We start from the raw sequence: 13,462 nt of genomic DNA, 5'->3' as shown, positions 1-13,462 counted from the left end.
ACCAATATGGAAGAAGACTCAGTGTATGACCTTTAGGTGTTTTAGCAACCAGTGCTATGAGGGAGTCATCCCCAAGTGCTATGCTGCAGTGACTCTGGCAAACAAACAAAACACAAACATGGAATATGTGCAACCAATAATGTTTACAACATTAGAGTTGCTTTTAATTCATTACTGAATATATATATATATATACACTCAACAAAATATTTTCCTTACAAAAAGGAAGGCCATTAGCTAGATTAATTAGATATTCTCCCAGTCTTTTGGAATGTTAGTTATAATATAATCATTTAATCTATAATATATAAATCTATAGTATCTACAGTTGCATTTAGTAAATAATCAAACAATTTATACTTTTAAACTTCATTTCCTCACAATTTCAATAGTATTTTATTTGCATAAGGATTCACTTGCAAAACTTTACACGTATAAGGTTTTGATTTACTGTCACCTTAACAAAGATTCTATTATACTAATTGGAAAAGGCAGATAGAAGAGCCAACTAACATGTGAACTATATATGATTTTGTATTACCTTCCTACAACTTGGGTTCAACTGATAGAAATTTTCTATCTACTTTCAAATAAACAACAAATAAGAATGTTATATACTTACTCTTTATTGCGTTTAACACCTAAAAAAAAGTAAAAAGTGATGCATATAGGAATGTTATTCAATATTAAACATTTCTTGTGAGAGTAGTACAAGTAATTTTCTATATCAAATAAGACTACCATTAGTTACAGCAGTAAATTTTGAAACAAATTTATCTCAGATTTTCCATGTTGTTAAGATTGTAAGATTTACAAACACCTCTTCCACTCTTCCTTCACACCCTCGTAAAATAGTCCTTCCTTCCATCTCCCACTCTCCTGCTACCATCTCATGAACTTACTCAGCCACTTGCCTGATCCAATCTTTGGTTCCTGTCACTCCATGTATCTTGAGTGTCACCTTCCATTGCATCTTCAACATCTCTCTTCCCCTCTCACTCCAACTCAGTTACCCAATGTATCTCCTCTACTGCAAGACACTAATTTCTGTACCTCCATCCATACTCTAACCTCTCATCACCTGGCACAAAGCCACCTCTCTCAATTCTATTCCCTACTCAGTTGAGAGTGTCTTGTCTTTCTAGTTACTTGGTGACTTCACTGCTGCTAGTGCCAGTTAAAAGGCACTCAGTACACTCTGTAAAGTGGTTGGCATTTTGAAGGGCATCCAACCATAGAAAACATGTCAAAGCAGGCAATGGAGCTTGGTACATATATCTATATTCTCTCTGTCCCCCAACTGTCTTACCCGAGTGTGTATGTGTGTGTGTGTTAATGTGATGTCTATGTGTATAGATACGTGCAAGTATAGTAGTGTATGCGTGTAATTTTTAGGTAGGTTGTGTAAAAGCATGTATGTGAGGAGATGAGAGTGTGTATGAACATATGAAAAAATTGATGAAACAGATTGGACAATAAGTACAAGGTGGAAGATATTATTGATGTGTGAGCAAGTTTTCACCAAAAGCATATAGAGGTTGGAGAATGCATTCAAAGGAAAGCAGATGTGAAACAATGAGAGACAGTTTAAACTAAAATTTTAAAATGTGGTAGAAATATTTAAATTCAGTGTTGATAAAAACAAAGATATTGGTAAAAAGTCCAGAGAAATTGAAGGTAAAAAGTTTCCAGGAAAATCATCCAATTCAAGAAGATGAAACAATATACATTAAGATGATGAAAAGCCAGATGCTAATGCACAAAAGAAATAAAATGGTAAACAGAGGTGAGAAGAGAAATAACAGAATGGAATTGATAAAGAGAAGATTTGATGCAAGGGAAAAGAAGGAGCAGGAAAAGCAGCATCTGAGGGTGTGGCTGTTGACAAACTGAAGATTGTGTAGTAGTCAAGCAGAAATGGCATGTGGAAGTAAGAGGAGAAAGAAGTAGGAGAGAGAAGGAAACATAAGGCTTAGGTGTGTAATTCTGGAACAAGAAGGAAGGAAGGCAATGTAAGTTAGGATGAGGTGATGAATTTAGACCAAAGTTTTGAAAAGAATGTATTCCTGTTACTTCTGGAAGAGAGGATATATATAGTAACAAAGGACCTTTCCTTCAGTGTAAATAGCAGATTGTATGATGCCTATGTGTGAACAGCCATGTTACATGGCAGTGAAACATGGGCTGTGACTGCAGAGGACATGTGAAGACTTGAAAGAAATGAAGCTGGTATGCTCCACTGGTTGTGCATGTCAATGTGCACATACAACAAAGTGCGTCTTAAGAGAAAAATTGGGCATAAGAGGCATCAGATACAGTGTGCTAGAGAGAGGACTGCTGTATGGTCAAATGATGCATATGGATGGGGACAGCTGCATAAAGATTCTTATTGTGGAAGGAAACTGTGGAAGAGGTCGACCCAGGAAGATGTGGGTTGAGGTGGTGAAATGTGATCTTTGGATGTTGAGTCTCATGGAGGCAGTGACAAGTGACCAGGACTTCTGGCAAATTGCTGTGCATGGGAAGAGGCATCAGGCTAAGTGGAACTCTGATTCTGGCCTAGTGCTGGTGATGTGTGAATGGCACTTGTACCAGTGACATGTAAGATGGACCTGTGCTAGTGACACATAAAAGGCATCGAGTACACTCACTGGAGCAGTTGGTGCTAGGAAGGGTATCCAGCCATAAAAACCAAACCAAAATATACTGGAGCCTCATGTAGCTCTCCAGCTTACCATTTGCAGTTAAATTGCCAAACTCATGCCAGCATGGAAAATGGATTATTAGAAATAAGAGCTAAAATGTTCCTAATGCTATAAGAGAAGCACATAAATGTATACATATGTGCTCTCAGAGGCTCAGGAATTCTCCATTGTTTTGGGTGATTGCAGCCCTTGTGAGCATATATATATATATACATATATATGCTTTTCCTACAGTATTAGGAGCTCAAAGACCCAGCAAACAGACAAAAATTTAGAGATTTACTAATGGAAGCTTCTGAAGAAAGAGAGGAAGAGTTGGGGACACATAGCTTAGAGGACAATTGGAAGTTCTTGTGAGACAATCTACTGAGGGCTACAGATGAAATCTGTGGTTGGTGCAGAGTCCCAGCTAGATCAAGGGTGACATGGTTGTGGAGCAAGGAAGTTGACAGTGCTATAAAATCAAAAAGACAGGCCTGGAAAAACTGGAAAACCAGAGGAAGCAGAGAATTATATCAGGTAGCCAAAAGGGCAGCTAGGCGTCAGGTATGCATAGCAAAAGGAGTAGCTGAAGGTAAGAGATTAGAAAATGTTCTACAGTATGAGATGTTCAGGATTGCAAAGCAGTGTATCAGAGAGAATAGAGATTTGGTGCGTGAGAAATGTTTGCAAATGGATAATGGTATGCTTGCACTTAGCAAATCATAGAAGTAAGATGTATAGCAGTGTCACAATGAAATGTTATTAAATGTGGAATATGAATGGGAGGAGAGTTTACCAAATATCGAACCAATTGAGGAACTAGCCATCAGAGTTGATAGAAGTAAAATAGATAAGGCAATTAAGGACATGAAAGCCCCTAAGCCATCAAGAGTCATTACCGAGATGATTAGAATTTCCGGTGGTGTAGGATACAGCTTAGTCACCTGCATAGTTAATCAGGTTATTCAGGAAAGCACCATCCTCAATGACAAGTGTAGTAGTATAATAGTTACAAGGGTAAAAGTGATGCCTTAGATAGAAACGATTACAGAAGTATTAAATTGCTAGACCAAGTCATGAATGTTAGAGAGAGTTATGGCTCAATTGATTAGAAATAGAATGAAACTAGATGAGATGCAGTTTGGTTTTGTACCTGGAAAGAATTCCACAGATGTCATCTTCGAAGTGAGACAGCCACAAGAAGAGTATTTGGCAAAATTCCTCATCTTTTAAAATGTGGCCCATGTAGACCCGAATGAAATCGGGTTATAATACTGAAACACGTAAGACAATAATAAAAGCACCCACTACACTCTCGGAGTGGTTGGCGTTAGGAAGGGCATCCAGCAGTAGAAACTCTGCCAGATCAGATTGGACCCTGTGCAGCCATCTGGTTCGCCAGACCTCAGTCAAATCGTCCAACCCATGCTAGCATGGAAAGCGGACATTAAACGATAATGATGATGATGATATATATATATATGTGTACATGTATAAAGTGTATATATTTATATATATGTGAATATATATATATGTGTGTGTGTAGACATGTATATATAATGCATATATATGTACATATTTAATGCGTATGTGTATATATATATATATATATATATATATATATATAATGTGTACATATGTGGTCGGATTGAGCTGAAAATATGCACACCTATGTTAAAAGTGCTAGTGAGTTTGCTCAATTGAAAAGCATGACCTCTAGGGCAAAATTCCTCATCTTTTAAAATGTGGCCCGTGTAGACCCAAATGAAATTGGGTTATAATACCAAAACAAGTAAAACAATAATAAACTATTTTAATCCTGAGCAAGGCTGGGTATATCTGCCTAATCTATAAAATGAAGAAGGCAAACGTTGATACAAATTGATTTTTATGTAAAATGGGGTCTAAATGGGGCTGGAAGGGGATTAAAATTTACAGGAGAGAATAACTTGAGGTCAGAAATTGATTGGGAGACGTTTTGGGGGGCAACAGTAGTTGCTTTGGTTTGAAAACGGAGATTTTATTGATTTGGGAGGACACTTGGGGGTCTAGATTGGACATCTTTTGCCTGATTTCAATCAAATTTTCAACATGATAAAGTGGAAGCGGATTTGTAATTTAAGTGTGGAAATTTAATTTTTTTATAAATGGGAGAGAGAAAGATAGAGAAAGATAAAGAGTAAGAGAAAGCGAGGGAGAGTCCGAGAGAAAGGAAGAGTAAGAGAGTGGGAAAGTGAGAGAGAAAGGAGAGAGAAACAAAGCGGGAGAATGGGGCGAAAAGAAACAGAAAGGAAGCAACAGAAAATAACAACCACACCCTCACCCATGCGTAGAGCGGGTCACGTTAAACTAGTTGAATTATATTTTGTATATAATCATCTATAATATGTCTTTTGAATCCACTCTTTGATTTGAGGTTTTCTTCGGTTTTTATAATTGGATGAATTTATATTGAATTCATTTACTTTATTTATTTTGTTCATTGCTTGCTTAAGACTGTTAACTGAAAGGACCAATGAAACAAGTCTATTTTTAAAGGGGCATCCTTTAAGTAGTTTTTGATCATATCGTTATTTCTGTTCTATTTTAACAAAACTGTCCATCGAATGGGAACATGAAACTCTGAGTAACAGCTTTTGTTAAATTTCTGCTGCTTTTCATTAAAGTATATATATATATGTATATATATATATAATATATATATATATATTATATATATTATATATATATATATATATATATATATATATATATATATATATGAGCTAGCAACCATTATCTCGGCCTATGCCGCTCAGCCAAGGCTACCCGATGGACAGAAAGACCGATTCTATGACTCCCTCTTGCAGATTACCTCGTTGACAAATGATAGGGACCTTCTATTTGTGGCAGGTGACTTCAATGGACATGTTGGACAACATACAGGGGACCCTCCATGACTTACATGGAGGCTACAGTTTTGGTTCCAACAATGAGGAAGGAACCAGGATGCTGGAGTTCTGCGATGCAAATGATCTTATGGTTTTCAATACTAACTTCAGGAAAACTGCCAGTCACCTACCGTTCTGGCAGACACACTAGCCAAATTGACTACATCCTCACCAGAGTTAGAAAGACCCCTTCATGGGGACTTAACACCCACAATTTTGTCATTTTATCTAAGCAAAGACGAATAGTTGTACTCTTGGAAGCTGTGTGATTATCCGAGCATAGATGAGCATTATTTGTAATTCAGTGGTACAACAGTGTAAGAGTTTACTTTGACATACACTTAGATTGTGATTTCTGCAATGTGCTGCATAAATTGTCAAGAAAATGAGAGGCATCTTTGCCTCCACTGATTCAGTTGCAAAGTGTTGAGTAAAGTTATTTGATTGCAGATTTCCTTTCAGTCTTTGATATAATAAATATGAATGTACACATATACATACATGTATATATATATATGTACGTGTGTGTGTGTGTATTATATATATATATATATATATATATATATACAGACACACAAATATGATAGATACAACTGAGTGGGCAAACAAAAATATGAGACACAGCGTAGTGCTTTTTTTATGTTGATAAGCCTGGTACTTATTCTATTAGTTACTTCTTGTGAAAACAGTAAGTTATGGGGATATAAATAAACGAACAGCAGTTGTGAAACAATGATGAGGGTAAAACACAGAAACAAAGTCACACACATACACTTAAATATATACATACATATATATACGATTGATTTCTTGAAGTTTCTGTCTACGAAATCCATATACATATATAAATATATATATGCAGAAAGGAACCAGTGGACAACCGTCCAACGGAGGAAGAGAAAACAGAGAGGAACTGGGGACAAGAAAACCCAGATAACATGCAAATTCTTCCGGAATGGAACCTGCTGGCATGGAGAAACAGGAGAAGGATGCAGGTTCGCTCATCCCAGGCCCTATGGAAATTGCATCAAACCCATTCGACCAAAATGCCTTAACCAAAACCAAGACCGAAACCAAAACCAGAACAAATACAAGCTGCCCCAGAAATATGCAGACATAGTGCGTAATGCCCCAACAAGGAGAAGGCGCACATTTGCAGAGGAAATGCAGACGGCAGCAGCAGAACAAAGAAATTTTGTGGAAATAGCAGAGAAAATTGAGGGACAACTGGCCTGGATACATCGTCTTCAGAGCCAGGGGCACTCACAACAGCACTCAAGACCACCACAATCAAGGGACCCAGGGTGGCCACCGCTGACACCAGCCCAGGTGCCACACCGTCAGCCTTTATTGACACCCCAAATATCTCACCAGTGCTTCTGCTGAATGTCAGAGGTCTGGTGAAACCCACTAATATGAGTAAAATTCCTTACCTTAGGGACTTAAGCACAAGCAACCATGCAATATGCATAGCGCTGACTGAAACGCACCTGTCAAGCAGTATAGCAGATGCAGAAATACACGTACCAAAGTATACTGTTTTTCGGTCAGACAGGAAGGAAAGAACTCATGGTGGGGTTGCCCTGTACGTCCGTGAAGATGTCACACCCATAGTACTGTTGACACACTCAAACTCAGTCTGTGACACACTGATAGTACACATGAAACAACCGAAAATAGTAATATGTGTCACATATCGGCCACCAGACACCCCTAGTCATGAAGGAGTGTTTGAAGATAGCCTCAGAAGAATAGAAGAAGTCCTGGACAAACTGGACCAAGGTAACACCATTCTACTGCTGGGAGATTTTAACCTTCCGAAAGTCAAATGGCCAGATGGCCATCTTCTCCCTGGAATGACATCACTTGAACAGAGACAGACAGAGTCCTTGTTGGCTCTCACACGCAAGTTTTTCATGGAACAAGCAGTGCTTCGGCCAACAAGAGGTGAGAATGTCTTGGACCTCTGTTTCACAAGCAACCTGATGCTCATCCACAACATAATGGTAACACCAACAATTCTCTCAGATCACAACTTAGTAGAGGTAATGATATATGGTATGAGAGAGTTAGTTGAGACGCAGCCATTAGAAAATACCACAGGTCTATCCAGTCTAAACTTCCATAAGGCAAACTGGAAGAAGATAAACGAAGAGATCCGAAAACATGACTGGAGTGACTTCATCACCACACAAGACACCAACACACATTTCCAACATTTCATGACAACAATACAGAACATATGCCATAAGTTTGTCCCGGAGAAAAAAGCCAGCGGGCATAGGAACGTTATTCCCAGAGACAGGAAAATACTTATGAGGCGAAGAGCTAAGCTCTCGAAGCAACTGAATGCACGGCAGAGAAACAATGAGGGTCTCCACCTGAAACTTTTTGAAACGGAAACTGCACTCAAACTTTCCTATGAGAAGGAGAGGGCAGAGAGAGAAGCCAGGGCCATAGAGAATATTAAAACAAACCCTAAAGCCTTCTTTAAATTTGCGAAAGAAAGCACCTCGGTACACTGCAAGATTGGCCCACTCTTTGATAAAAAGGGCTCTCTAACTGAGGACCCCCAAGGGATAAGTGAAATACTAAAGGAACAGTATAAAAGTGTGTTCACATCCCCTCTGGGGCACATGCAAATCACAAACCCAGAAGTTTTCTTTGATGCCACAACACTCCAAAACCAAACAACAACCATCGACCACATAGAAATAACAGAGAGGGATGTAATATCTGCCATAGAAGAAATGAGAATAAACTCAGCTGCTGGACCAGATGGATTCCCAGCAGTCCTCCTACAAACATGCAGGCATGCCCTAGCGGGACCACTGAAGAAGCTCTTCAGTGGTTCCTTGGCTAACGGTAAACTGCCCAGGGCGCTAAAAGAAGGCACCATATGCCCTATCCACAAAGGAGGGAGTAGAGCAGAGGCCAAAAACTACAGGCCAGTCTCCCTGACGTCACACATAAGTAAGGTCATGGAACGAATCTACATGATGCGGATGTGGACATTTTCAAAAAACATCTAGACAAGCTGCTTTCCGGGATCCCAGATGAACCCACTGCAAGGTACGAAGGTAACCTAAGGGCAGCAGCTACAAACTCTCTCTTAGATCAGTGGCCAGCCACGGCAAACTGGACTTAGAGAGGGTAGCAACAAGGGCGGTGCCCCAGCATGGCCTCAGCCGGATGGCTGAAACAAGTAAAAGAGTAAAAGAGTAAAAGAGTATATATATATATATATATGTATATAATTTCAACAATTGAGGGTAAAATTAATTAATTAATTAATCAATTTCACCAAGTATTCAGTATGTAAAGGGACCATTTAAGGCAAATTCAAATTATTACATTATATAAAAGGGCGTAGTAAAATAAATTACTTTGCCACATACTGAACTCATTAGAAATAGTAGCTAAAAAAATTTTCTTTAAACTATTTCTAATACTTAAAGAAAATCTCTCTCATATAGTGTTTGCTCAATTCAACTCACGAAAGTATGGGGGTAAAGACATTAAAAAATCAAATGCAAAGGTTATTTGAGAACGTACGTTTCAAGATTAGTCAAACTCGACATTTTCATCCATACTTTCGTGAGTTGAATTGAGCAAACACTATATGAGAGAGATTTTCTTTAAGTATTAGAAATAGTTTAAAGAAAGTTTTTTTAGCTACTATTTCTAATGAGTTCAGTATGTGGCAAAGTAATTTATTTTACTAAGCCCTTTTATATATATATATATATATATATACACACACATATATATATGTATGTATGTATATATATGCACACACACAAAGATAAATTGTGTGGGCAAACCAAAATATGAGATACTGCCTAGTGGGTTTTTTTTTATTTTGATAAGCCTGGTACTTATTCTATCAGTTTCTTCTTGTGAAACCAGTAAGTTATGGGGATGTAAATAAACGAACACCAGTTGTGAGGCAGTGATGAGGGTAAAACACAGAAACAAAGTCACACACATACAATTAAATATATACATACATATATATACGATTGATTTCTTTCAGTTTCTGTCTACAAAATCCACTGACAAAGCTTTGGTTGGTCTGAGGCTATAGCAGAAGACACATGCCAAGTCACCACACAGTGGGACTGAACTCTGGACCATGTGCTTTGGAACGAAGTTTGTTACCACACAGCCACACCTGCACCTATGTATGTGTGTGTGTGTGTGTATGTGTGTATGAGTGTATATATGTATGCATGTATGTATGTGAATATATATGTGTACATATTACATGTACATCTATATATATATATATACATCTACACATATACATGTATACATATATATAGAAATAAATGTATACATATACAGCTATACACACATACACACACATACATAGGTGCAGGTGTGGCTGTGTGGTAACAAACTTCATTCCAAAACACCTAGGCCTGGGTTTAAATTAAATTAAAAATAATAAGGGTGAGAAATTGAATATTAATCTGATTAATATGAATTGAAAACCAGTGGTGTTGCATATAAGACCATAGCAGATCTTCTTCTAGCAAAATGGATGTCCACTGTTAATGGTTCATCCCTCTTATATAATAGTTTGACTTTAATAGTTTCAGTATTAAAGTGAAAGTATCTGACATTATAATAGAGAGATGTTTTTGTTTCACTTTTAACATGTAATACTAAAATAGTGGAGAAGATATGATATTGCTGTGGGTTCGCCCTAGGCAAGAAGTTAGACATTTTTTGCCCATGACACTCCCTGGACCCCAAGTAAGGCATGTGTAAAATTTGAATGAAATTTATTGTGTAGTTCTCAAGTTTTAGGGATTCACACTGACAGACAGACAGATACACATTCTCAGTTTTATATATATATATATATATATATATATACATATATATATATGAAGAAAGTCCTATCTTTATTTTAGATCACACCTTTACTTCTTATTACAAAAGGATTGTTGGATTTACCTGTCATGCATGAGGATTTAACTGGGATTTATATTCTATTTACATTTACTGGTATCTGATTGTTGGAAATTTAACCTTATTCTTTTATACTGAGTGCTTACTTGATACCTGCCAGGACTTTTTAATCCCATTTTATTCTTATCTGTCTGTCTGCATGTCTAACTGTCTGTATGTATGTATATACATACACACTAGGTTGAAGAAAAAGTCTGTGCGCCATGTTAAAATAATGAACTGAATGAACACACACCACAAAAATATATTTTAAATGTGTATATTTAATACAGTGCACAAACTTTTTCCTTGACCTAATATACTATGGAAGATTTTGGATTTGATACAAAGTTCTGGGTTATCAGTCCATATATGAAAAGTAAAATTTCAATCCATTAAATGCTTCATAAAAAATATATGTAAAATAGATATTTTTATATGAAAGGCAAATATACACATTGAGGCAATACATATTCAGCGATATTTAAATCACGTAAATTTGTACATACAGGATTGGTTTGTTGCATCAGAGACGCTAATATTAAAGCTCCAAGAATATATGGAAAGTTCGAAGGAAGAAGTCCAAATTAAAATCCAAATGTGAAAATTAACATATACATCCCATGGCTGTTTCAGGAACATAGTGATAAGAGTAGATATCGATTTAAAATCCATTCCAGTATCCATATTTCCTTCATCAGGGATATCTATATCTTGTATGGATCACATCTGGTATTTTTGTTCATAAATGTCAAAGTTCAATTACACTATACCAGTTTGTATTTTATATAAAATCGATTGGATGAAAAATGAGTTTAATAGAAATAAAATAATTAAGATGAATTTAAAATATATGGTGGAGGTAAAATTATATATATAAGTTTCCAGGAAATTATTCTAGAAGTGAAATGATTTTTCTCTTTTTTCATTTTTTTTGTTTTTTATTCATTACAGATTTATTGTTACTTAATGAAAGAATTTAAATGTGCATAAGATGATCATTATTCCATAACTATTTTATTGATGAGAAACTTTTATGGATTTTTTGTTATTTAACAATTATTTGTTATTTATATGTGGAGAGGTATTTATGTCTACATGAAGTGATAAGAATGGAGAATTTGCTTAGCATTATCTGCTTATTTAGACATAGTACATTGATTGATTCTTTTGTACATAACCTACAAGTTAGTGTACAGGAATTATAAGGAGAGGTTCCAGTAACTACTGATCATATTAATTTATAGTTAATATTTTGCTTTTTAGAAGGTTAACATATGTTACTAGTGATGAGGAAAATTTAGTCTTAGGGTTAATAAATGAATTCATGTGCGCTCAATATCTAGTTTTAATATCAGCTGTGCTCCCGATATATGTTTTAGATTGGTTAGGGTTAGATGTTAGTACTTGGCATTTATAGACTAGGTTCTTTTGTTAAATAAGGGGCAGTATTCAGGCTTGCAGGAGTTGCATGCTTTTTGCCTCATTTGGGTTTTAAATCATTGTCCCAAATAATTTGCATTGATTTGGTTAGATTCCAAATTACTGAGAAGCTGTGTTTAGTTCATTAATCACATCCATTTGACTTGTCTGGGTAGGATTTATAGCCCCTTGTTGTTGTGATTCACCAATTATATTTCTTCTTGTATTATCATTAAGTAAAATATTATTGTTGGGCTCCAGATCAGAGGTTTCCCATAGAGAAACTTTACCTAATGAATGGTTTCTAAGCTTATATCTATTATTAGCTGCTATAACTGACCCTAGATTTGGTGTAGTGGAGTACAATATCTTTATACAAGATTTATTAAATATAGAATAATACTTATGGTTTTGTGGAAAGGTTTTTGCTAAGATTTTAAAAAATAAGCTGGGGAAGTTTCTAATTTGAAGAGAGAAGGGCAGGATAAACCATATGGTTTCCCATTTTCTAGAAGAGTTTTTTTATTGCCTGTTTATTTATATTGAATTTCTTAGTGGGTTTATGCCAATAGTTATGATTTTGTCGAATTCGATGAATCTAGCATATATGGTAAGAATGTTGTTCAAATGAATCATTCAACATACCATATATGGAGTAAAATTCTCCTTATTCATAATCCGCCACCCACAATACACACAGATACAGGTTGGTGAACATATAGAAAGGTGTGCTAGGAATCTTAATCCCAATTTCCTAATTTTCCCCTTCCCTCAATGTTCACAGAACACCTCAGTACAACAAAGAATGCATGAAGAGGCAACTTTCATCAATAAATATCTTCCACACCTCAATATGAACAGCTAACGTAATACAGAACACTACTAACCTTTCAATTAATACCACTAACCCCCATACATCCAATACACCATTTACATTCAGCTCTATATCTACCCTAATTGCACCAAATCTAGAACTACTTACCTCCCATACACATAACCGTTTTACTCAGTGACTAATAGACCTGACACCGTTCATTAATTGATTTGCATTCAAAGCAATGATTAGTAAATTCACAAAACCCATATGCTTTTGAATCTCTTTAACAATTCACAATAATGGCTTTTATTACTTTTATTCCTACCTCAGTTCATCTGATTGTATATATCTATCGTTACTTTCCATAAAAAGCCTTTACTTTTTTTGATTTCTAATGTGCATTTTTGCTTATTTTTCTTCTTACTTTCCCTCTAAATATATATATATATACACACATGTATACACGTGCACACACACACACACACACATACACACATTGTTGTGATAAATAAAGCTTTATAATATGAAAAACATACAAACCTCTTCTTTTGTAGAATATATAAGTAAGACCCATTATTATTAATAATAATACAATTCCGACATTGCAACCAATAATTATTTCCATAGGTATTTCTTGCTTTTCTGAA

The 13,462-nt window shown here is 36.0% G+C and overlaps 1 protein-coding gene across 1 annotated transcript in view; it reads right to left on the bottom strand.

Annotated features, from left to right (window-relative positions):
* Nucleotides 1–13,462, bottom strand: part of LOC115230134 — a 60,714-nt gene that overhangs the window by 27,212 nt on the left and 20,040 nt on the right. Inside the window, exons 4-5 of the mRNA XM_036499516.1 lie at nucleotides 13,356–13,457; nucleotides 623–641 (exon numbers count right to left, since the gene is read on the bottom strand). Coding sequence (XP_036355409.1) covers nucleotides 623–641; nucleotides 13,356–13,457 — 121 coding nt within the window. The remainder of the gene's footprint in view (nucleotides 1–622; nucleotides 642–13,355; nucleotides 13,458–13,462) is intronic.

The sequence above is a fragment of the Octopus sinensis genome, unplaced genomic scaffold (genome assembly GCF_006345805.1).
Source record: "Octopus sinensis unplaced genomic scaffold, ASM634580v1 Contig14552, whole genome shotgun sequence".
Taxonomy (NCBI): domain Eukaryota; kingdom Metazoa; phylum Mollusca; class Cephalopoda; order Octopoda; family Octopodidae; genus Octopus; species Octopus sinensis.
This window is presented reverse-complemented; position numbering and strand designations above follow the sequence as displayed.